General features: G+C 39.4%; 1 protein-coding gene across 1 annotated transcript in view; it reads left to right on the forward strand.

The window, feature by feature from the left end:
• Positions 1-24,518, forward strand: part of Lekr1 (leucine, glutamate and lysine rich 1) — a 170,630-nt gene that overhangs the window by 7,248 nt on the left and 138,864 nt on the right. Inside the window, exon 3 of the mRNA XM_036189266.1 lies at positions 12,654-12,868. Within this exon, the coding sequence (XP_036045159.1) occupies positions 12,654-12,868 (215 nt within the window). The remainder of the gene's footprint in view (positions 1-12,653; positions 12,869-24,518) is intronic.

Genomic DNA, 24,518 nt, shown 5'->3' on the forward strand with positions numbered 1-24,518 from the left:
AGAAAATCTAAAATCTGAACCACTTGTGTTCATGAGCATTTCACTTAAGGATAATTATTATGTATAATTTGTATTGATAATAGTAATAATTCAAATTAGAATTGATTCATTTTTATGATGGAGAAAAAGGGACATTTTTCATAATGGCTTAGAAAATGTGCTCCACTTTTTTTTCCTTGAGGAAAAAAGACTTGAGATGGATGAATCAGTGTACAGTGACAGAGATGTCTTTCAAAGCCTTTTTTACTTCTTTCATTCTTTCTTGTCTCTTAACTTTTTGGTGTTACTTTATAGTCTGGTTCTTCTTCCTAAAGAAGCCCTGCTGTGTTTTCTTTATTTTCCTTTTCTGTGTATAGGCAAGGAGGGCTAGTGCAGAAATCAGAGAGGAGAGGCAAGAGAGCCCTTTCTTCTTTCTCTCTGTACTTTTGCTGTGTGATATGGTAATGGGTGTTCAGTGCATTAGAATGTGAAAATGGCTGTCTTCACTGTACCATTAATAGCAAACGAGCAGTACCAGAGAAAGGACACTTGGAGGAAATAAAAAGGAGGTGAGAGAGATGGCCATCAAAGGAAAGAGTGGAGAAGAACGATGACGCTAATAAGCTCAAGCTGGAGTCTCTTCCCTGCTTAGAGGTGAAGATTAAGTCTCCTTTTGTTGGTCTGTCTCCTCAGGGAATCTTAGGGAAGAAGGAAGATAATCTTTGACTTTTATTTCCTGGTTCTTTTTATCACAGTTTCTGGCTGAGCACAGAGCACTTCTCAGACTTCCATCTCCTTAAGTGACAGAAAATGTACAAGAGGCCCGTGGGGCATATGTGTCCCATTTGTCTTTTGCTGGACTCTACAATTCCTTCTGTGTGCACTAAAGACCGTCTCGGAATCTGTTCTTTCTTTGGGCTGAGCAGATTCCTACCTAACCAGGAGTGTTGCTAGAAGCTTCAGCCAGTATTCTGCAAGTCGAATGCAGCATCCTTTTCTCTTACAGTTCACATGGAAAACAGAACATGGGGATCAGCAAAGCAATAATTGTGTTTCTCCTCCTCTTGTGAGTGTCAGCTCATTTTATGGACTTATCATGTCCTCTTGTTAGAAAAATAAACACATTTCTTTTCCTTTTTTTGCTAGAGGTCGTGGGTAAGTCAGAAGCTTCGAAGTAGTGGAAAGTCAGTCCATACAGAGAAAGCTAATCCCTTGTTTTTAAAATGATGAGGAAATGAAGACCTTGCAAGGTTTTAGCTTCAGGAGATCTCTATTACCACTGGACACAAAGTAAAGAAATCAGCCTTGTTTATTTTGCAAAGCAGAAGTGGCTTTGCAGGGGCTGGAGAGCACGCTGGGTTCCGGACAACAGCCCTTCCCCAGCAAAACAGCTCACTTTGTTCTGTTTCAGCAGAGTAAGTTTAGTACTTTGGGACTTTGAAATTTGTTCAGAATAACAGTTTTATATTTCCAAGCACAGGTTGTCATTGCCAGAGAAAATAAACTTAATTTTTCAGGTCATTTTGGGCTACTGTGGCTAGGTTCAGATTTTGTATTGAGTTAGCACAGAGAATAAAAGAAAGTGGTCTTAGGAATGTTAGATCTAGGACCTTGGAAAGTGTGGTGGTGGTGGTGGTGTGTGTGGTTTAAAACTCTTGTGGTTTTGACACCTTATGATGAAAGCTGTGTAATTTATGGAAACACTATTTACTTAATGCTGTGATCCAAAAGTAATTCATTAGTAAAAATATTTTTAAAACATTCTATCCCTAGTGCTTTGATTAAAAGTGTGCACCACCACTACCCAACAAATTTCTTGAGTTTTATTACTGGATAATAATCTATGTTGTGAATGTACCAGTTCATTTAAATTCATCTTTTGAACTGTATGTGTATTGTTCCCAGATTTTGGCTAACACATACAAGGCATTTACATGAACATATGTTTTTATTCTGTAATATAAATACCCAAGAACCTATGGTAGGTTTAGTTTTTAAGAGATGATAAATTGTCTCAGAGTGGATATACAATTTTATACTCTTACCTGCAGTATCCACTTAGCTGAGTGATCTACTTTTCCAAATCTTAACAGCATTTGGGAATGTCAGTAGGTGTAGTGATCCCACTGGAGATTTAATTTGTATTTTTTAAAATATAGTAATATAGAACATCATATGCTCATTTGGTATTTGGTTAGTGTTAACTGTCAGTTTAATAGAATGTAGAATTACGTGGGAAGTGGACTTCTGAGCATGCTTGAAGGGCATTTATCTTGATTACAGTTGAGGTGGGAAGACCTGCCCACTGTGGGTGACACCATTCCCTTGCTGGGATCCTGAACTGTGTAGAGAAGGAGAGGTGACCAACATGATGTGTTCAACACTCTGCTTTCTGATGGTGACCAGCAGCTTCAGGCTTCTGCCTCCTTAACATGCCTCCCTTAATGCGTTGTACCATTAAACTGTGAGCCAGAGTAAACTCTTCCTCCTCCTGTAAATTGCTTTTCTCAGAGTATTTTATCATGGCAACAGAAAAAGAAACTACCAGTATCTGTGTGTCCTTTTAGGTCAAATGTTTCTTTGTGTTCTTTGTTCTTCTAATTGTTTGTAAATTGTTGAGTTTTCAGAATTCCTTTTTTTTTTTTTTTTTCTTTTGGTTTTTTGAGACAAGGTTTCTTTGTGTAGGCCTGGCTGTCCTGGAACTAGGTCTGTAGAGCAGGCTGACCTCGATTAAAGGCATGAGCCACCACTGCCTGGCCAGTTCAGAATTATTTGTATAATTTGGCTACTGACCATGTATATGATCTGAAAATATTTTCCCCTGATAGCTTGTGATTTTAATAATTTTCACAGGTTTGGATCTTTTTAAAAGCAAAGATGTTTAATTTTGTTGAAGCTCAGGTTGTCAAGATTTTTATTTACAGATTGTGGTGGTTTAAATGGGTACATCCCCATAGACTCATGTGTTTGAACGCTTGGCCCATAGGGAGTGGCACTATTATGACGTCTGACCTTGTTGGAGTAAGTGAGTCACTGTGGAGATGGGCTTTGAGGTCTCAGATATGCTCAAGCCACGCCCAGTGACACAGTGTCTCTCTGCTGCTGCCTTTAGAACTCTCAGCTCCTTCTCCAGCACCACGTCTGCCCACACACCGCCATGCTTCCCGCCATGATGACAATGGACTAAACCTCTGAAGTGTGAGCCAGCCCCGGTTAAATGTTTTCCTTTATAAGAGTTGCTGTGGTCATGGTGTCTCTTCATACCAATAGAAATCCAAACTAAGACACAGATCATGCTTTTTGTATCAAGTTGTGCTGGTGAGCTTTTATTGTCAACTTGACATAATCTAGAGTTTTCCAACAACATGGAACCTTAATTGAGGAATTACCCAGGTGGACTGACATGTAAGAGAGTGACTTCATTGATGATTGATGTCAGAGGGCCTAGTGTGATCTGGGCTGTAGAAGAGAACAAGATGAGCATGAGCCGAGGGACTAAGCCAGTGAGCAGCGTTCTTCCACAGTTTTCTGCTTGAGTTCCTGCCCCGGCTTTCCTTCACCACGGGTTGTGACTAGGAAGTTTAAACCTATAATAAACCCTTTCCTCTCCAAATTGCCTTTGGTCAAGGAGTTTTATCACAGCAACAGAAGACTAAACTAGAACAAAATAGTAGACCTCTTGTACTAGGTTATATACTGAAGATTTCCCCTGGTTGTTTTTTCCCACTTAAAATATACTTTTATAGTTTACATTTAAGTCCATGATCCACTTTGAATATACTTTCGTATATCAGGAGCTTTAGGGGTGTGTGTGTGTGTGTGTGTGTGTGTGTGTGTGTGTGTGTGTGTGTGTTTTAACCCAAGACTAGCCAGTTCACCTGTACCATTTATTTAAAACATTATCTTACTGTCATTTAATTGTTCTTATACCCAAACTTCATATGCTGATAGGGTTCTGTTTCTAGGTTCTCTATTCTGTTCTATAACCTCTTTGATCACCCTTTTGCCCACACAATGTTTGTTGATTAGTTAGCATCACAGCATTTCTTAAAATCAAGCCGGGCGGTGGTGGCGCATGCCTTTAATCCCAGCACTCAGGAGGCAGAGCCAGGTGGATCTCTGTGAGTTCGAGGCCAGCCTGGGCTACAGAGTGAGTAGTTCCAGGAAAGGCACAAAGCTACACAGAGAATCCGTGTCTCCAAAAACAAAAACAAACAAAAAAACAAACAAAATATCAGGTACAGTTATCTTTTCCATTATAGCCATCTTTTTAAGGATTATTTTAGCTATTCTAGTTTCTTTGGCTTTCCATATAAATTTGAGAATAATCCTGTCTACATTTGTAAACCATCTTATTGGGATATTGTTAGGAACTGAATTATACCTACATATCAATTCAAAGAACTGATTTTTTAAACTTTTTTTTTTATTGAAAAGAAAGGTTTTTTTCCATACAATATATTCTGATTACAGTTTCTTCTCTCTCATCTCAGTTCCTTCTCACTCTTCCATGCCTTTTCATTCTCTCTCTCTCTCTTAAGTAAACAGACAAATAAAAAAGACAAATAAGAATTTTTAAAAGTGAACATACTAACAAAAAAGGAAAGAGCATGAGAAATGCATACACATGATGACAGGCAGGCACACACACACACACACACACACACACACACACACACACACAAAATACAAAATTAGAAACCATAACATACAAACAAAAGATCAGTAAGGTAAAAAATACCCATACAGAGCAATGTGAGACAAAACACTCTCCAGTTTTCCTTTGAGTTCATTTTGTGTTGGTCATCTACTGCTGGGCATAGGACCTGCCCTTAAGTGTGGTTTGTGCCATAGCTGGGCAGCAGGAGGCTATTAGATGCTTTTTGTAGTTAAGTATGGCCAGGAATGCTGACAAAGGTTAGAAGCCTAATTTAATTTTTAAAAGTTATCATGATTTTATATTAATTATAATTTTAAGAGTACAAATACAGCATTTGAGAAGTTTGTTTTTGATTTTTTTTTTTTTTTTTAAAGCCAGGGTTCCTCTCTGTAGCTTTGGAGCTTGACCTGGAACTTTCTGTGTAGACCAGGCTGGCCTTGAACTCACAGATATCCACCTGCCTCTGCCTCCCAAGTGCTGGGATTAAAGGCATGTGCCACCACCATCCGGCTTTACTGTATTTTTTAAGTGGATCTGCATTTGTTTAATATACTCTACTTGTTAATGCTGCCTCCAGCAGAAGAGGCAGGAACTTCCTGTTAATGAAGGCCCTTTTGTCAGGAGTGACAGCATGCTATTATGTTACTTTGGAAATGAGATGATAGAACATTGAGTTAGAAGAAGGGAGCACAAATTATATCTCACAACAAATAGAGAACTTTTACTTGCTTCATTTGGATCCATAATTACAGTATTTCATAACATCTCAAGCTGTAGAAAATGTCCCAAGCAATTAGTCCATCAGACACTAAGAATTTGAAAATGGTTATTTTTTTTTTCCTGTTACAGTTTTGCTTGTAGAAAACTATTTATAATTGAACAGCGCTGAAAATCTATGTGGGTCGTATATTTATTTAAGAGATAATTCAGGGATCCCAGATTATGTTTGGCCAAATCAGAGACCATTCTTTTGGGCCTATTATTATTTTATTGTTTTATTCCCAGATCACAATGACTATTGTGTTTTTCTTTGATGAACATTTAGAAAACCTCTACAATTCATTGCTTTACTTCTTTTAGCTTTTCATCCCCTGATTGTTAAGATGACTGTATCCGTTTTAATACCTTTCACAATGTGAAGCTTATATGGTTTGTTTCCTACATCCAGCTGCAAGTCTACTGTACCCATTGAGAATTTTCTTTAGAATAAGGATAAGGCATTTCCCAGGAGGAGGAAAAAGACTGGCTAGAGGACAAAGTTTAGTGATAAAATGCCATAGAGTAAGCCATAGAATCTTCTAATTAATGAGATGAATTCAAAACTCACGGTGAGCAAAGGGACTGCTAGGAAGTACCCATCTGTTCTCAATGAGTTGAGCTTCTGAAGGACTGACAGTATTTTGAATGGGATTGGAGAGTCACTCTTGTTATCCTGAAACCTGCTACAGAGGCAAAATGCAAATGCTGTTCCATGAATGAAATGCTATTGACTGACACATTAGCCATGAAGAGTACATTATTAAAGTGTGGCTTATCAGGGTTAGTTGGTTTATGTTTTTGGTTTGTTTGTTTGTTTGTTTGTTTGTTTTTTGAGACAGGGTCATAGTGTATAGCCCTGGCTAAACTGGGAACTCATTATGTAGACCAGGCTGGCTTGAACTATTGGAAACCCACCACTTGGTGCCTCCTGAGTACTGGGATTAAAGGCCTGCACTATCATACCTGGGTACATGAGTGAAGGCTCTAACCCTTGAACCAATTTTACATTCACTAAGATAGCATATGAGCCTTGCTATTTCATTTAATTTTTTCCTTCATTATACTTATTTTATGTGTATTTATGTGTGCCACAACACATGTACAGAGATGTCAGAGAACAACTCACAGGAGCTGGTTCTTGCCTTCCATCATGTGGATTCCAGGGACTGACTTCAGTTTGTGAGGGTTGACAGTAAACATCTTTACCTGTTGGGCTATCTTGCCCATTTCCATTTCCATTTCTTTTCCTTTTTTTTTTTTTTAAGATTTTTTTAATTGTATGCATATGATTGGTTTACTTGCATATATAAATATGCACTGCATTTGTTCCTGATTCCCATGAAAGTTGAGAAGGGGGCATTGGATCCCCTAGAACTAGAGTTACAGATGGTTGTGAGCTACCATTTAGATGCTGGGAAATGAACACAGGTCCTGGCCAGAGCTGTTTTATATGCATATATGTGAATGTAGATGATGTTAGATATATACTTACACTGACATTTGTAGTTCTGCACTTGCATCTGAAAGATTAGAAATTGGCTTCAAGGGCTAAGTAGTGCAAGGGGAAAAAAGAATAAAAAGTCTGGACAAAGATCCCAAAATGTGCATAGGACATTCAGCTGTCAAGAGGAACTGTGGTGAGGAACTGGAAGGTCATCAGGCATAGGACATAGACTTTTCCTATGATTTTGTTGTTGTTGTTGTTCTCAGCTTATCTCTGTGTGTTTCAGCCCAGTAATGTGGCTAATTATGTACCACACACAGGATGCTTCACCCTTATAGTTGCTAGGAAACCTAACTGCCTAACTCTTCAATACTTCCAGACTTAGGTTGCTTATTCCTGCCTAGAGCTTGGGTCTTCCATGTCCAAGGTGTAATTTGGGGCTATCGATCAGTGATGGTGAGGGTGGGTGGGTAGACAAAGTCAGTCACATTACTAAGCAGAACAGTATGTATATAGTTAAACAGGGGCATTGATTAGCATGATGTCAGTTGCACTATCTGCTATAACATAAAATTGCTAAAATATGAAAGAGTGATTCAGACTCAGGTTCTATTAGAAAGTATTGCTAATAATGGTGCTAATAAGATGCTTGAGTCCTTGTTCTCTTCTCTAAGATCTGCCACCCTGAGCCATTCTGTTCTAGATGTCATGTTGGGAAACACATAGGACAAGTTCGAGGAAAACTAGGATGAGATGGAGACGAGAAATCTTGTTATCTATGAAAAAATGGAAGGAACTGGAGGTGGTTATCTGAGGAAGAGGAAACACAGCATATTTCTGATAGCTTTCTTGAACTGTTAGAAGAAGCAAGCTGTCTAGAATGAGCCCTGTGTGGTAGAGACTGTAGATGTTTTGCATGGATTTCCTGGGAGAGAAAACTGGCAGAAGATGGAATAGACTACTTTGGAAAGGAGTGTCTCATTCTTTGGGATGTCAGAATAGAGACTAAACAATACATCTCTGTTGGAATAGACCCAAAGAACACATCTGAAATCTAAACCAGGTCATTTATGATTTCTTTAAAACCTGTTTTGTAAATCTATACATTTGGTATCAGAGATGGGGGATTGACATAATCATTCACACATTGCATTCTGGTGTTTGATTTGAAATTGTTAAGTGAGTCCATTTTATTTTATAACATTTGTTACCAGTTTGTTCCAAGTGACACATGTGCAATGGATAGGTAGATGTGCTGTAACATAGACACAGACACCTTCTACATCCCTGTGCTGTAACATAGATACAGGGACACCTTCTACATCCCTGTGCTGTAACATAGATACAGGGACACCTTCTACATCTCTGTGCTGTAACATAGATACAGGGACACCTTCTACATCCCTGTGCTGTAACATAGATACAGTGACACCTTCTACATCCCTGTGCTGTAACATAGATACAGGGGCAACTTCTACATCCCGTGCTGTAACATAGTTACAGGGACACCTTCTACATCCCTGTGCTATAACATAGTTACAGGGACACTTTCTACTGTCTCAAGGGAGAATTCATTAAGAAGAAACACTTTGACCAGGTATGGTGTGTTGTCTGTAATCCCAGTAGTGAAGACAATAAGGTAGAAGTTATTGGTTTGGAGGCTGTTGTGAGCCAGTTACTGAATTCCAAGCCATGATGAAACATTGTGTGTGTGTGTGTGTGTGTGTGTGTGTGTGTGTGTGTGTGTGTGTGTATTTAAAGTTGTTATTGAGCAATCTAAGAACTGATTTTACTTTGGTTCCCTGGAGCTCTCTTACCTTTATGAAAGTAAATCAAACATAGGCTACCCAAGGACTATTTATTCTTAAGACAGCAAAAAAGAAGGTCTTTTTCCTGGCTTGCTTTTTCACTGCCCTTGTATAGACCAGAGCCACACACACACTTTATCTGAAGGACACAAGAACTCATATGCCCATGATATATAGGTACAATATGATACATAAATATATAAGTATTGATTCTTAAAAAGACTTGGGTTTAATTTTAAGATCCTTACCTTTTAGCTGGTTATGAAATATCAGGAGTCTCAGTTTTAATCTATAAAATGAATATAGCAAAGAAGAAAATACATTCAAAATGCTTTTCCTACTGTAGCTTTGGATAGAATGTTTAATTCTATAAAAATCTTAAAATATTGAAGCTGAGTAAGAGTGTAGAGTTCATTTGGTTCAGTGCCATAATTTTATAAATGAGTAAAATAGAATCTGAAAAAGTCAGAGGTTTCTAGAGTAGTGGTTCTCAACTTTTCCAATGCTGTGACCCTTTAATACAGTCCCTCCATCTTGTGGTGATGCCAACCATAAACTTATTGCTACTTTGTAGCCAAAAGTTTTTCTATGTCCTGCCTGGTCCCCAGCTGCTCAGACCCAAGGAAATATACAGAGGCTTATATTAATTAAAACTGCTCTACCACTAGCTCAGGCTAACTACTGACTAACTTTTACATTTAAACTCAGCCCATTTCTGTTAATCTGTATGTCGCCATGTGTTCTGTGTCTTTACCTGCATGCCATTACATGCTGCTCCCTTAATGGCAGGCTGGCATCTCCTGACTAAGCCTTTCTCTTCCCAGAATTCTCCTCGTCTGCTTATCCCACCTATACTTCCTACCTGGCTACTGGGCAATCAGTGTTTTATTAAACCAGTGTACAAAAGCATTATTCTACAGCATTTCCCCTTTTCTGTTTAATTAAAAAGGAAGGTTTTAACTTTAACACAGTAAAATTACATATAACAAACAGTTATCAAGCAAGAATTATAGTTATAGTATCTAGTCTATTTGTACTTGGCAAAATTAAAGAAAATATTCTATCCTATATTTTTGAGTCTAAAGTTTTACATCTAATTTATCTTTTATCATAACCAAGGAAAATTATAACTGTGTATTCTTCAACTACATCAGAGACCTCAGAAGGATACAATATTACCTAAGTAAACAGGAAGAACATTGTAAGCAATTTCCAAAAATCTAGAATGACAGAGACTGCTGTCTGCCTGGACAGGCATCCAAAGTTCCTCTGTAATGTTGGGGCATCTATCTTCAGCCTATAGGTCTAGTCTCTCAGTCATTTTCTTCTCTGTGTCTAGCAGTATCTTCTGTGAAGCAGAAACCTGAAGGACCATTTTGCCTTGCAAAGTTCAGTGGTCACCTTCCTATGGGTCCTGCATGTCCAGTCAATACAACATTTTGTCAAACAGTCCAGGCAAGAACAGTTTTTTTTTTTGCCCAAATGGCTATTTTTGTCAAGAAGAAGAAGATAAACTCCATATGAAGTGTCTTTGATGCCCATCTTTCTCTTTGAAGTAAATTGGTGCTGCCAGGAACAGATGTGTCTCGATGTCCAGAAAAGTCTAAGTTTTTAAAACATTTTAAATGCCATATTCTGTAGGTCTTTGAAGTGTTTGAAGATTACCTACTTAATTGAATTATATCTATGTATACCTAGAAAACCTAACATGACTATAAGTTTGATTATTATAGATGACTAATTATTAATCTGTATTTCTTAATTATCCATTACAATTTAAATGAATTACATAAACATAATACCTTAAACAAGAGTAGAAATATATATATTATAACAAAATCAACTCTAAATTTGTATTAATAAACTAAAATCCATAGCAATGTAAAACACTTTTAAACAAGTTGTTGCTCTTTAAAAATAGGTTCATTAATCTACCCTTTCATCTTATATCTATACTACCCAATTTTCTTCTTTAGAAAGAGATTGTGCTGGGCGGTGGTGGTGCACGCCTTTAATCCCAGCACTTGGGAGGCAGGCGGATCTCTGTGAGTTCGAGGCCAGCATGGACTACCAATGAGCTCCAGGAAAAGGCACAAAGCTACACAGGGAAACCCTGTCTCAAAAACAAACAGACAAACAAACAAAAAACAAAAACAAAAAAAAGGAAAGAGATTGCATTTATAATCAAACTGCTTTAAATAAAAATAAACATTCATAAACAATATTTTGGGAATTTGGGCATAGCTTCTCATACTACTTCTTGCTGGACGATGGTGCTGGCAATCTAATGGGGATCTGAGAAAATTAAAAATTATGGTCAAGCCTGACTGGAATAGTCTGTGAGGCTGCATTGTCAGAGCCAGTTGCCTTGAATGTATGTATGTATGTATATAGGCTTAATTTAGCAGCCTTTACAATCAAATGTCTTTCTGCAGTTAAAAATATCAATGACAACACAATCCAGGTTCTCTGTGTAATATCCATCTTTACCTGGCTTATTTTTTATACTACCTTTACTGTCTTTTTAAAGACTTTATCTTTTAAAACTATTTCTTTATATAACTGTCTATATGCATTTTCTTCTCTCTTCAAGCCTGTGTACATTTTTACACACATGTAAACTGTTTAGGGTTTATCCTGTCTGAATCTGCCTTATTGTGAATCTATTGTTTTAAACTGCAGCATTACTAGGACTGAAATGGCAGCTTTGGCTGCTGGCTCCGCCCACCTCAGCTTTTCAACATGGTGGTGGTACTTTTACTGCCAGCTCTGGCTCTGGGAGCCATGTGTACCACAACTTTTGGAAGCAGTGGGTCTGTGCCTCCATTAAAACAGCATGTAGCCCAGAAACTTTTTTTTTTGTCTGTACTAGCAAAGGCTAAATCTATCATGCACCACACTGTGCAGCTTGGAGACGCCTCTGTGTACCATGGCAAGAATCCATAGCTATGCCACTTAGCTCATGGATGCCGGTGGCCAGCTCCATTTCACAGGAAGCTGTCAGGAGTCGAATTTGTGCTGTTGTTTCATGAGATATGGCTGTTTCTATGTATTTAGAATCTTTAAACTTTTTTAGGTCTATATGGCTCAGTGCCTGACGGTGAGTGCCAGATGTAGCTAGAAGTTTTTCTATGTCCTGCCTTGTCCACAGCTGCTCAGACCCAAGTAAATTCACAGAGGCTTATATTAATTAAAACTGCTCCACCATTAGCTCAGGCCTACCACTGACTAGCTCTTACATTTAAACTCAGCCCATTTCTGTTAATCTATATGTCACCATATGTTCCATGGCTTTACCTGTGTGCCATTACATGCTGCTTACTGGATGGTGGGCTGGCGTCTCCTGACTCAGCCTTTCTCTTCCCAGAATTCTCCTTGTCTGCTTATCCCGCCTATACTTCCTGCCTTGCTACTGGCCAATCAGCATTTTTTTTAAAACTGTGTAGAACAGTATTATTCCACTGCATTTATTATCCCATAGCATTGCTTCATAATCAAAATTTTGCTACTGTTAAGAATAGTAATATAAATATCTAATATGCAGGATACCTGATATGCAACTCCTGTGAAAGGGTCATTTGACCCTAAAGGGATCATGACCCACAGGTTCAGAATCACTGATCTAGAGGGCCATAGCGTAGTTGGCAATGAAAGGCCATGAGTTTCTTCTGACAGCATAGTAAACTCATCTAAGAACTAAAGTTGTAAGGATGTTTTTAGCATTTTTAGTTTTGTTTTGTGAAAGATATTTCAAGGGTAACTATTTCTTACTGATACCACAGAGAAATCATTTCTTTGAGAAAATCTTTTCTCTTCCCAAGATTTGTGTTGATTTTAGAGTCTGTTGTATCCAGGTGTAGGCAGTGTCATAAGGACTCTTCCAGCAGCATAGCTGACTGTGTATATACTGTCTCACCAGCATGATTACATAACATCTTTGGTTGAACTTTATTTTTCACGATTAAAAACCTAACATTCTAATAAATATATGTTCTGTTTCTAGATGTCTCCGGAAGAAACAGTTTGTAAATACTGTGGCGTCAGCTATCTAATTCTTCATGAATTTAAGGCTATGGAAGAAAAACTGAAAGCAATGGAAAAAGAAGTGAAATTTTATCAAGGAAGTATAGACCGAGAAAAGAGACTTCAAGAAAAGCTGCAGTCTCTTAGCCAGGAGTTTGACCAGTATAAAACTGACAGTGAATCCAAAGACAAAAGGTTGGAGTATGTTTTCTGTCTCTGATTTAGTTCAAAAGAAAACAGATTTGGGTGGCCTGGTGATACATACCTGTATTGCCAGCAATCAGGAGGCTGAGGCGGGAGCATTGTGAGTTCCAGGCTAGCTGTAGATTTTCTATATCCTTTACTGTGCTTTTCTTTACATTTACTATAGTAGATCTCTGCTATGTTTATAGCTTGGTATCTTAGTAGGTGCTATTTAAAAATAATATATTAAGTGTGCTCTGTGACTTTGCCACTTAATTGTGTGTATTGGAAATTGTTGCACATTAATGCATACAGATCTACCTTGCTTTTTATTGTGGCTGATTTTTCTTAGGGTTATATAATAATTTACTTATCTTTTCTCTGTTCAATATTTATACTATTTCTATTTATTATTACAGGTACTATTTATATTTATATTCCTTGAAACATGTTTTCCCATAAGATAAACTCTCAGAAACAAAAATACCAAATGCAAATTCCAATTTAAATTGTTGATGATTGTTGAACCAAAATGTTCTTTGCAAAGACATTAAGTTTGACTATGTATTTAGGAACTGGCCATCCTTTATAATTTTTAAAATATTTTTTATTCTCATTCATGAAAAACATGTTACCTCCTGGATATTTAACTTAGGTTTCTTTTTGTTAATGAAGGTGAACTGTTTTTCACATGCACATCGATATTTCTTCCTCTGTTGATTAACTGCACACATAAATTGGCCAAATTTCTATGTATTATCGGTTTACATGAGTCTTGTTTGTTTTGAGGCAGGGTTTCATTCAGTAAAGGATGATCTTGAAGTTCTGATCCTCCTGCCTCTACTTCCCAGTGTTGGCATGTGTCCCCACACCTGGTTTATGTGGTGCTCGTGATCAAACCCAGGGCTTTGTGTATGTTAGGCAAACACTACAGCCGGCTATATCCCCAATCCACAGAGTTTTTAATATATTGTCCTTACACTTTTTGTGTGTTAGTATTTTCTCATGGTTGCTTATCTTTTTACTGTGTCTTTTATAATTTTTTTGTTGTGTGTTCTTTTCTTTTTTAAAAATACCATACTAAGCCAAATTCTGCCAGGGTTCTTGTCATGAGTCTTACTAATCCTAGCATCAACACGAAGTTTATTGGAAGAACATGGGATGTTAGCCTGTTGAGATAAAGGAAAAATTCAGGTCCTCTGACTTTGGAAAAGGATAGGAAACATCCTGTTTAAGTCTCTTTGCAATAAATAACCCCTGCTCCTTCCTTGAATCCTTCTCTTCAAGTCTGAAGACACATAAGTGTCTCACTGGTGTCCTAATCCACCTCTGCAGCCTGAGAAGGAAGAGCCTTGATGGACAGTTCTATGAAGACAGTTTCTGTGTATAACAAAGGAAAAGATATCAATAAGAGAAATTCGAGTTTTGTTATCGGAAGGGAAAATATAAATCTGGCAAGTGAAACATCCAGCACTGGAAAGAAAAATGACAGTAATCCCCATTGAAAACTACAAGAAAAAACTTCTATGTATTACTTTGTAGTGTTGTTTTAGAGTTAGTTTTTTAGTATAGTTGCAGTGAATTTTTATATATGATATGAGGTAGACTTGTAATTTTATGTTTTTTCTTGTTTTCCAAATGTTTAGTTTGTTGTCCTGACATCTTTGTTTAAATATGTCCCCTTTTCTCCCCAATTTGAACTGCAGCTTATTATTTTCTAGCTTAATTTGGGCCCTCTATTTGGTGTTACTAATTCACTGTCTGCCAGTCAGTCAGCACTATACTTAACCGTTTTATCCTCAGGATATGTTATTATGATACTTTGCTGGGAAAGTCTTCATTTTTTTCAGTGTCATATGTCTTCTTGCATTCTAGAATCATTTATCAGATTTCATTTTATGATTTAGACTCAGGTTGTATTTAGGTATCTTCAGAATTGACATTTTCAAAAAGCAAAATCTTCCTATTTCCCCTCTATCTATTCAGTTGTTCTTAAAACTTCTTAATAACATTTTATATTTTTACACATTTGCATATAAGTATTGTTGCTGTTGGGGGATGGGGTATTTTTCTTTATGACATGTTCTAATATAAACATTAGTGCTCTAAATCACTAATTACTGAATGCAAGTAATTTTTCTACATTGATTATATATCTAGCTCCTTTGCTTAAGTAGTTTTACTAGTTTTATGTTTTCACTTGATTTTCTTGATCATATATCGTATACATAGAACCTCATCACATCCGGTCCCATCAGCTATTCCCTTTTATTTAATCAGCTGTGGCTCCTAGCCTGCCCCCTTGTCTTGATAAGGTGGACGGTACACTTGCAGGTGCATGCCTGTCTTCTTTATCACTCAATGTGGACTTGTCTGCTGGGTTTCTTTGCTGTAGGTTTTTAAAGATTCTGTTTATCGACGTGAGAGATTCCCGTTTCTTGCTTTCTGAGGTTTCAGTCAAGAATGATTTCTGCTCTTTACCGGGTGCTGCTTGCCCCTCTTCCTTTGGTATTCTGGGATGATCATGTGATTTTCCCCTCTGTGCTGGTTAGGGATTTTTGTCAACTGGAAGACGAAAGGAGGAACTGAAACTGAGAAGATGCCCTCAGAATGGCTTGTAGGCAGTTTCTTGATTATGATGGATGAGGGAGAGTCTAGCCACGGTGGTGGTGCCACTCCAGAGCAAGTAGTCCTGGCTTGTATAAGAAAGCAGGCTGAGCAAGCAATAAGGGGGAAGCCAGCAAGCAGCACTCCTTCCTGGCTCCTGCGTCAGTTCCTGCTCCGACTTCCCTTCATAATGGACTATGCTATAAAATGTAAGCTGAAATAAACCCTTTTCTTTCCCAAGTTGCCTTCATCAAGGTTTTTATCACAAGAATGGAAAGAAAAGTACAACATTCCCTTTGGTTTTTACAGTATAGTCCAGGCTGGCTTCTCTTGTGAAACAAGGGTGGCTTTGAACTCCTCACTTTCCTTCTGCTCCCATGCTTGGCTTTAGTCTGTTATTGTAGTGAGTAAGCTTGTATTTCCTAATAAGAAGCTATACTCATATTTTGAGTAAAAAGCCATTTTGATATGGCACTTATTTCAGTATTGCCTAAATTTTGTGCTTTTACCTCTCTCTCTCTCTCTCTCTCTCTCTCTCTCTCTCTCTCTCTCTCTCTCTCTCTGTGTGTGTGTGTGTGTGTATACTCTGTACTAGTTTTCTAAGAATAATCACATAAATATATGTACTTATGTGAACATAGAAAGTGAAAAAGCATTACTTTCCATGAAAGTTAAAAAAATAAATTTATAATAACGGGTCTGGTGGACATACCTTTAACACCAGTGCAAGTGAGGACTTGGTGAAACCACCACACTAGACCACTCTGTGGGTAGAAAGAAGAGGTTACTGGGGATTAAACTGCCAAGGCTACCTCTCAGGTGCAAAGAACAGCAAGAGGTGATGAAAGCCTTGCCAGTTTTAAGGAGACATGTTTTGTCAGGTGTGTGTGTGTGTGTGTGTGTGTGTGTGTGTGTGTGTGTGTGTGATGTGTGGTGGTGATAGTGGTGGTATGTGGACCAGAACAGTCTGGGAACTAGCATGGGGACTTTGATCTGTTGCAGGCTTGTTTGTGTTAATCAGGAATTAGATGCCTCATTGCCAGATATAGTAGGGAGCAGAGAAAGGAATTAATGGCTTGACCTGACAAACAGAATCCTGCTTTATAAGATTTCTGAGGAATGCTGAGTTCCCTCTGTTTACTGGGTCAGAGTCCAGAGGTGAGCCCAGACTACCATTTAGGAGATTGTCAACAACACTGCAATTTTGGGGGCCCACTTTGGTCCTAATACCCAGTGCTAGTAAGGAAGAAGCAGGCAGATCTCTGAGTTTGAGGCAAGCCTGGCCTACATGGTGAGTTCTAAGATAGCCAGGGCTATGTAGAGAGGAAACCCTCTTTCAAAAAAATCTTTTGTCTCTGTAATATAAAAAGTAATTGCCAATGCTGATAATGATGTTTAAACGTTTATGAAGAAAACTGTTTTTCTGATAGAGTGCTGGCTTAATTTTCTAGTATTTTAAATAGTTCTGCTTTCATATCCATAGGTGAAGCTGCCCCATGGCTTTCTCATGGCACAGGGACCAGCTTACACCATTCTCTTACAATGTTCTGTGTAGTCTAGGCAGTCCTTAAACTGGCAATTTCCTGCTTTGGCCAACCCAGGAATTAACAGACCTGTACCACCATGCCAACTTCACCAGTTAACTCATGAATTTCCTGTACCTACTTACTAAACATTTTGGTAGAAAACTGTATCTTTGGTTGGAAAGACTATGATGACCCATTGTGTTTCCTAATCGTTATTGCTTTATTGTTGATTTTTAGCCCCTTCTTACATCAGTTTTGGATATTGTTATTTTTCTAAACAATGAAACACATTGGTATTTCAAGTTCCTCAATCTTTAATAATATAATAGCTTGTTTTTTGTTGTTGTTGTTGTTTTTTTTTTGAGCTAAGGATTGAACCCAGGACCTTGTGCTTGTTAGGCAAGCGCTCTACCACTGAGCTAAATCCCCAACCGAATATATAGCTTCTTTTAAGATAAAAAAAATTTTTTTTAAACAAAAATTAAGTTTCAGGTTTTGTGAGTGCCAGGCAAGTGTTTTACCACTGAGCCCTGTTTTGGTCATTTGCTTGATTTATTTGTAATCAGTTTGTTTCTTTTCTTTTTTGTTTGTTTGTTTGGTTTTGGTTTTTTGAGACAGGGTTTCTTGTGGAGGCCCACAGAGGCTTCCTAGTAAGACCTTACTCAAGGTCAGAGACTCTGAGCTTGCTTTACCCAGTAGGGCTGCGTAATGGGATTATTTGGCCAAGGGTGTGGTTACCAGGTGTTTTGAAGGGTCTGTACTTGGCTGTACGTTGCACTTTGATCTTGAGATGGGGAGGTCTTTTGCCTGTCCCCTGGGTAGTGGATAAAAAGCCCTTAGGAATAAACCTCAAGGTGACTGGGTATTGACCCAGGGCCCTCCCGAAGCTGTCCTGTGTCTCTGTCTTTATCGCCTCCTTCTGACTTTCTATCTAATACTTACTTGTTCTTTGGGAAGAGGAGAGAAGACTCACAGCTTCTTTGTGTATCCCTGGCTATCCTAGAACTAGCTCTGTTAAACAAGGCTGCCTCTGCTTCACAAGTGCTGGGATTAAAGGCATGCACCACCACTGCCCAACTAGTTTATTTTCTTATTGTTGAGATTTTGTAGTTGTCATATGTTTTAGGAAATATACAAGTCCTATATTAGATGTATGTTTTGCTATTACTTTCTTCCAGTCTCTGGCTTGTCTTCACTTTCTGTCTGGCTTTTGTGATTAGAAGATTTGGTTTTGGTTTTTGTTTTCTAATGAAATCCAAGCTGTAAAATCTAATAAGTAAGCTGGTGATACTAATTTCCTAGCAGGCTAGACTGCTATATCTCTGGTCAATTCTGCCTTTTTCAATGGTCATGGAGGAAGCTGCTGGTTACAGCTGGTGTTAATGTCACAGAACTGAAGAGCCACAGTGTCTGGTTATTGATCAGAAATGCTTCTGTTTAGGATTTCACTGGCTTTAAAGACTTAACTTCTAATCTGGGGATAATCATATATTCACACACATTTGTAGGGACCAGATCTCCATGGCAATCACTCATAGACTTGTGGCCTTCCCTCCCTTTGAGAGTCCAGTCATGTGACTAGCTCTTTTGTTATTGTTCCACAAATCGCTGAAGTGACCCCTCTCAGTTTTCTCCCTTGTTCCCGTCGGGTAAATTCTCCAAGTTTTGCCAATACCATTCTTTGACATTCATCAGGACTGGTGTGGGTGTGGGTGGAGGTCCAGCTCCATCCCGCACTCCCAGCAATCTGACAATTCTTTCCAGAAACCTCTCTTCAGGTAAAGCCAATCCTTGGCTTCACCACAGAAATGAATTTCAGGGTGAACCACTATGAAATGGAACTGGATTTTATGAGGGCACGTTTTAACCACAGGTCTTAGGCACAGGACTACTAGAAAGAAGAGTTCAGGGAAGAATGGTATGCCGGGGGAGAGCCATATTTCTGACTTTGGTGAGTTCTGAAGTTATTATCTTCAAAGGGTTACTAAGAAATGCAGATGAAATCACAGGGTGGTTCCTGACATGTAAATGAAAAACAGAAATAAAAAGGAAGGATATGACTGCTCCCAGGTATGGTGTAGGAGAACATTTATTGTAGATTAAAGGGAGAGCATAGCCAGAGGCAGAGACATTTGGGAAAGTCCAGAGTGGACGTGATCCTGAACCATGTGAGGAGGGCCAAGAAAGGAACCAGGTGCAGCAGCCAAAAGAGCAAAAGGTAAAAAAGGAGCCGCTAACCCAAAATGGCCAGATTATATGGGAAGAGCCTCTGTGCGGAGGACAGCCCAGCCCCTGGGCTGGTGAGTTCGGGGTAGAGGGTGGGGTATGCCAGCCATACCCTGTTACTGGGTAGGGACTGAGGGATGCAGGGAGAACCTGGTGGCCAGGTTTATATGTTAAATAAGCACCTCAGCCATTGGTCCCAGGGTTTGAGACTTGACAACATGCAGACAGGATTGTAATTGTTAAAACAGAACTCTTGATCACAAGATGCAGGAAGTTAGAATATCTTTACTGAAAATAAAACTTAATAGTTTGGGAGATTCCCAGAAAGTACCAGGGAGAAGACTGAAGTACTACTACTACTCAAGGTCACACACATCAGGCTAAGCCTGGCTTACTGCTATTTTAGCATTTTAACTTTAAAATAAAAATGATTGTCTTTGTGTTGGTAACTTATAGAGCAAATGTTAATTATGCTGAGACTCTTGATTTTTAGCGGGCCTGAAGCTTCAACTCAACTCTAGACTGGGGGGCTCCCCTCCCTTCTCGAGTCTTCGGAATTTCTCATCTTCCTATCCTGCCTTCATTTGATTCTTTCATTTCATACTGTAAGGTTAGTTTAGTTACCATAGTTTTTAGTTCTATAACTTCTGTTTGTAATTTCTGTTTCTTTCTAAAATTTCCCATTTTGTTTCAAGACATTTTTAGTTTTTTAAAGAAATATTTTTTGTATTAGCTACTGAATACTTCTTGTCAGATAATTCTAATGTCTGACTCATATCAATGTTCGATCTTTCTATTAATGCTGTGCTTTTCCTGATTCTGCTTTGATGGTGGATGTCTGTGGAGTTAATTTTTATGTCAAATTGTCTGATATAGGAGGTACCCAGATAGCTGGCAAAATGTTTTCTGGTGTGTCTGTATGTTTCTCCAAGAGATTAGTACTTGAATTGGTGAAGACAGTCCTAATCAGTGTGGCTGGGCCATCAGCTGAGGGCTCACAGAGAGTAAGAATGAGGGTCTTCACTCTGGAGTTAGTTGTGTAGCATTTGTTCTCTGCCCTCAGGTCAGAGATTCTGGTGCTCAGATGTGTACTGAGATCTTGGCTCTCAGGCCCTTGGTTTGGACCAGAAATAAATACACCTGCTACCTTCCTGGGAACACAACTTACATTAGGCAATTCCTACATTACCTACATTGTGGACTTACTAGCTTCCATTACCATATGACCTAATTCCTCATGATAAATTTCTTTCCCTTTCTCCATTTGACCTGTTTCTGTTTCTCTAAGGAACCCTGACTAATACAGTATATATGCCATTTCCTACTGGGTCTGCTGATACTGTTCCTGGGAAAATGGGGCCCTGGCTCACAATGCCTTGCATTCAATTGGTGGAGAGAAACTTCATCTATCTCCTTGGTCTCACACTTTTCTGGGAAAAGGTCCTGTACTGTTTTCTCCTTGGTATGTAAAAGCACCCCCCTGCTACTAAACTCGGCGGGGGGATAGGGAATCAAGGGTCTGGCTTGCATTGTTTTGTTGCTATAGTTTAGGGCCAGAAACTTGCCTCTTCTGTTTCTGCTTTCCACTGAGGGGTAGAAGAAGTAGAGTGCTAGTTCACGGTGCCTCTAGCTCTTACTCTGTCTCGATGGTGGGGCCTGGGGTGGAAGTTCAGCTTCCTACTAGCTCCACCAGTCCCAGAGCTCAGGGAAGCAGAGTGTTGATCACCCTATTTCAAACCACCTCATTCCGTCTCAGTGGTACTCTGTGGAGTTGGAGGGTCTCCACCAAGACCTGCTGCTGATGGGTTAGGACTGGGGTGCTTCACTAGTGCTATTTCCAGTGCCCTTCACGGCCTCTGCTTCTCAGTGAGGATGGAGATTCATTCCCCTGGCCCTCAGAGATGCCAGGTGTGGAAAGAAAGTGGCATGCTTACTACTACCAGCATGTACTGTCGTGTTGCTTCTTGGAGAAGGTTTGGGATAGTCTCAGTTCCCCATTGGCCTTGCTGACACTGCCCTGTTAGGGACACTGGAACCTTGTTTCTTTCTGGAATTAAGGAATTAAGAATCAGTTCCCAGCTCAGCCCCACTGATTCTCCACTTGAAGTGCACCCCATGTGACAGGGTGGGATGGTATGGAAGGTCACTCCAGCTCCATTCTGCTGAAACAGTAGAGAGGTACAGGTTTCTGTTGTGTTTGGTCAAGTAAGGCATGTATTGCTAAAACTGTCTTCTGTGGTCAGCCACCCTTTCCTCAGTTAGCTAAGTGGGTCCAAGTTCTCCTCTCTGTGGCTCTGGTCAGTTCTGGGCTGGAAACCTCCATAGTACTGTGTGTGGACTATGAGGAGCAAGGAGTCTCAGGAGCTTTAATAATGTCGGTGTTTCTCAGGTTCCGTCTGCTTCCTTTCCACCTTTTAGTCTTGCTGTTGCTGAACTCAGACACAGAGGAGAAAGCCTGGGGACAGCAGAGCTCCTCCTTCTCAGTCACAACTCTGAGTTGGCTTTTAGACAAATTAAGCTTCACTTTGAGTAACTTAGAAAAAATAAGTTATCGTTTAATTTATCATGAATATCAGGTGCCTACGGAAGTCAGTAGATTCATATATACATTTCTGTGTGCCTCTTCAACATTTCTTCAAATTCCAAATGGAGCCTGTCACAAGTAAAGTTAAGCCACAGTACATAATCTGCCCTGAGGGGTGGGACATAAGTTCTTTTGAGGGACCACAGGATTCTAAGTGGCACATTGTGAAGTCTGGGGTGAACAGCACAGTTCCCTATCATCCCTTCACTCATCTCCACAATTCTCCCGGAATGTACCTGCACTCAGACTGACCCAAAGTGAATTCAGACACCACTGTTGCTATCAGTGTGTGTAGCAGGAATCTTAAAATGTCTTATTAATAAAATCAAACCGGAGGCCAGTTATTGGGGTGAATGCTGGAAGATCAGAGAAGCAGAACAAGACACAGCTACCTCACCTTGCCATTTCCTCAGCTGATCCTGTTTCCTCACAGGAAGCTTCTGTGTCCTCATCCCAATGGCTCTCAGCTGAACTGCTGCTCAAAAGCCTGAATGATTACTTAGCCAGCTAAATGCTTCTAGTTTCTTGTCTTCACGCCTTATATATCTTTCTGCTTTCTGCCTTCACTCCCTGGGATTAACGGCTCACTTCTTGGGATTAGAGGCATGTGCCACCATGCCTGGTTGTTTCCAGTGTGGCCTTGAACTCACAGAGATCCAGAGGGATTTCTTTCTCTGGAATGCTAGGATTAAAGGCCTGAGTGCCACCATTTTCTAGCCTCTGTATCTAGTGGTTGTCTGTTCTCTGACCCTAGATAAATTTATTAGGGTGCACAATATTTTGGGGAACACAATACCACCACAAGTGTGGTCATAGAACCATTCTTTTCCAGAGGGCGACTGTTAATGCAGAGACTCACAGCTGGTCAAAATACTGAGAGTAAGTGAATAGTGAGAAATCACCACCACCCACCACAGGCTCCAGGAACATCCAGGAAGAGGGGTCAGAAAGACTGTAAGAGCCAGAGGATGGAAAGGAACTGAAATGCTGCCTTCCTGGTATGGCATGACTGTCACAATCACAAAGACAGAGCAGATGTGCCTGAGCACAGGCACTGCACACACACACACACACACACACACACACACACACACACACACACATACACACACACACACACATGGCTTGGGGAAGAAGGGAGCTTGTTGGGAAGAAGGAACCAGCAAGGGAACGGAGAGCAGTGGGCTGTCTTGGCTTCCCTTCACTGGCTGTATCGACTGTTCTGTTGGCTCACTGTTCGCATGCAGCCCATCATGGAAGGGAAGTCAAGGCAGCAGGAGCTGGAAGCACTGGCTCACGGTTATATCTGTAATCAGAGACAGGGAGGGTGAACGCGCGTTAGCGCTGAGCTTGTGTTCACCATCTTATACTGCCCAGGTCCTTCCCTGAAGAAACAGTCCTACCCACAGTCAAGATGAGTCTTCCTCATACATTGTCAGAATCAAGATAATGCCCCACAAGCATACCCAGCGATCCATCTCCCAGAAAATTCTGGATTTGGATAAGGGGTGAATATGGTCACAGTATATTTTATGCATGCATATAATTATTAAACACCATTGTATCTGAAAAAAATCCACTTTTAAATAAAAAGTTTAAAATATAAAAAAATCTTTTCATCATAGCTGGCCCAAACAAAATAAGTGAAATTAGCACTAAAAGTTCACAGCACAATACCAGCCATCCAAAGCCAGACCAGACACTCAGTTTGGGAACACATTAGCATATAGAATATTTCTAAATGTCTGTATGGAAAGAACTGGAAGAGGTATGCATATGTGATGTTGGATACTCTGGAACTGGAGTTACAGAAGCCCACCATGTGTACGCTGAACCCAGTCCTTTGCTTAGCCATCTCTCAGCCCCTTAACCCAGGGGCTCTGCTGTTTGTATTTCTGAAGCACCCTTTTTTTTTTTTTGGCATTCATGGGTGTAGCTTAAGGGTCATACATGTTAAAATGACTGTGTAAGTCATTTGGAATAACCAAGGATGTATAGAACACAGAACTGATACAGAACTGTGGTTTTCATAGGGTGGGGTTCTAAGAGAACCATTTCAAATCTCTGGTCAACCTCCTGTGACTCTCTGTAGGAGATGCAAACTAGCAATAGCTGATGTATGGCCATACTTAGATGGCTGGGAACACCTAGAAAAGTATTTATTTCTTTCATGTTGCTCAGAAATTATCCTAGTACACACAGGGCCGTGAAAACATAATTTAAACCCAGAAGTTTATATCACATTTTATTCTAGGCATATAAATGTGAATCTTTTGTATTTATATTAGTACTGTGCATCTCTTGAACTTTAAGGAAACAGTATGTTTTATTCATATTATGTAGTTCTAAGGTCAGCTAACCATTTATTAGTTTTTAGTCCCCATTCCATATCATCCCCAGGTTGTACTTCAGAGCCCCGAGGCAGAGAGTCTCCTGTCTTCCTTTATTCCTTCTCTTGGAGGGCACATGCAAACAATAAGTGAAGTTGGCAGATGTATTTATAATCAATATAAATAAAGCTTACATGGGTTTCCCCATGACCAGATCTAGCAAGATTATGGAGACTGATATTTATTTGATAATATTGATAGACCTATGTATACATGTATCTGTTTTATTACTGGTATAATCGTGAAAGCTCTTCTGAGGATTGTTATGATGTTGCTATAGCAACATGGTTAACAAAATAAACATTTTTTCCCTCTGCTTTTGTCTTTTT

This window comes from Onychomys torridus, chromosome 6, assembly GCF_903995425.1.
Source record: "Onychomys torridus chromosome 6, mOncTor1.1, whole genome shotgun sequence".
NCBI classification, from domain to species: Eukaryota; Metazoa; Chordata; class Mammalia; order Rodentia; family Cricetidae; genus Onychomys; species Onychomys torridus.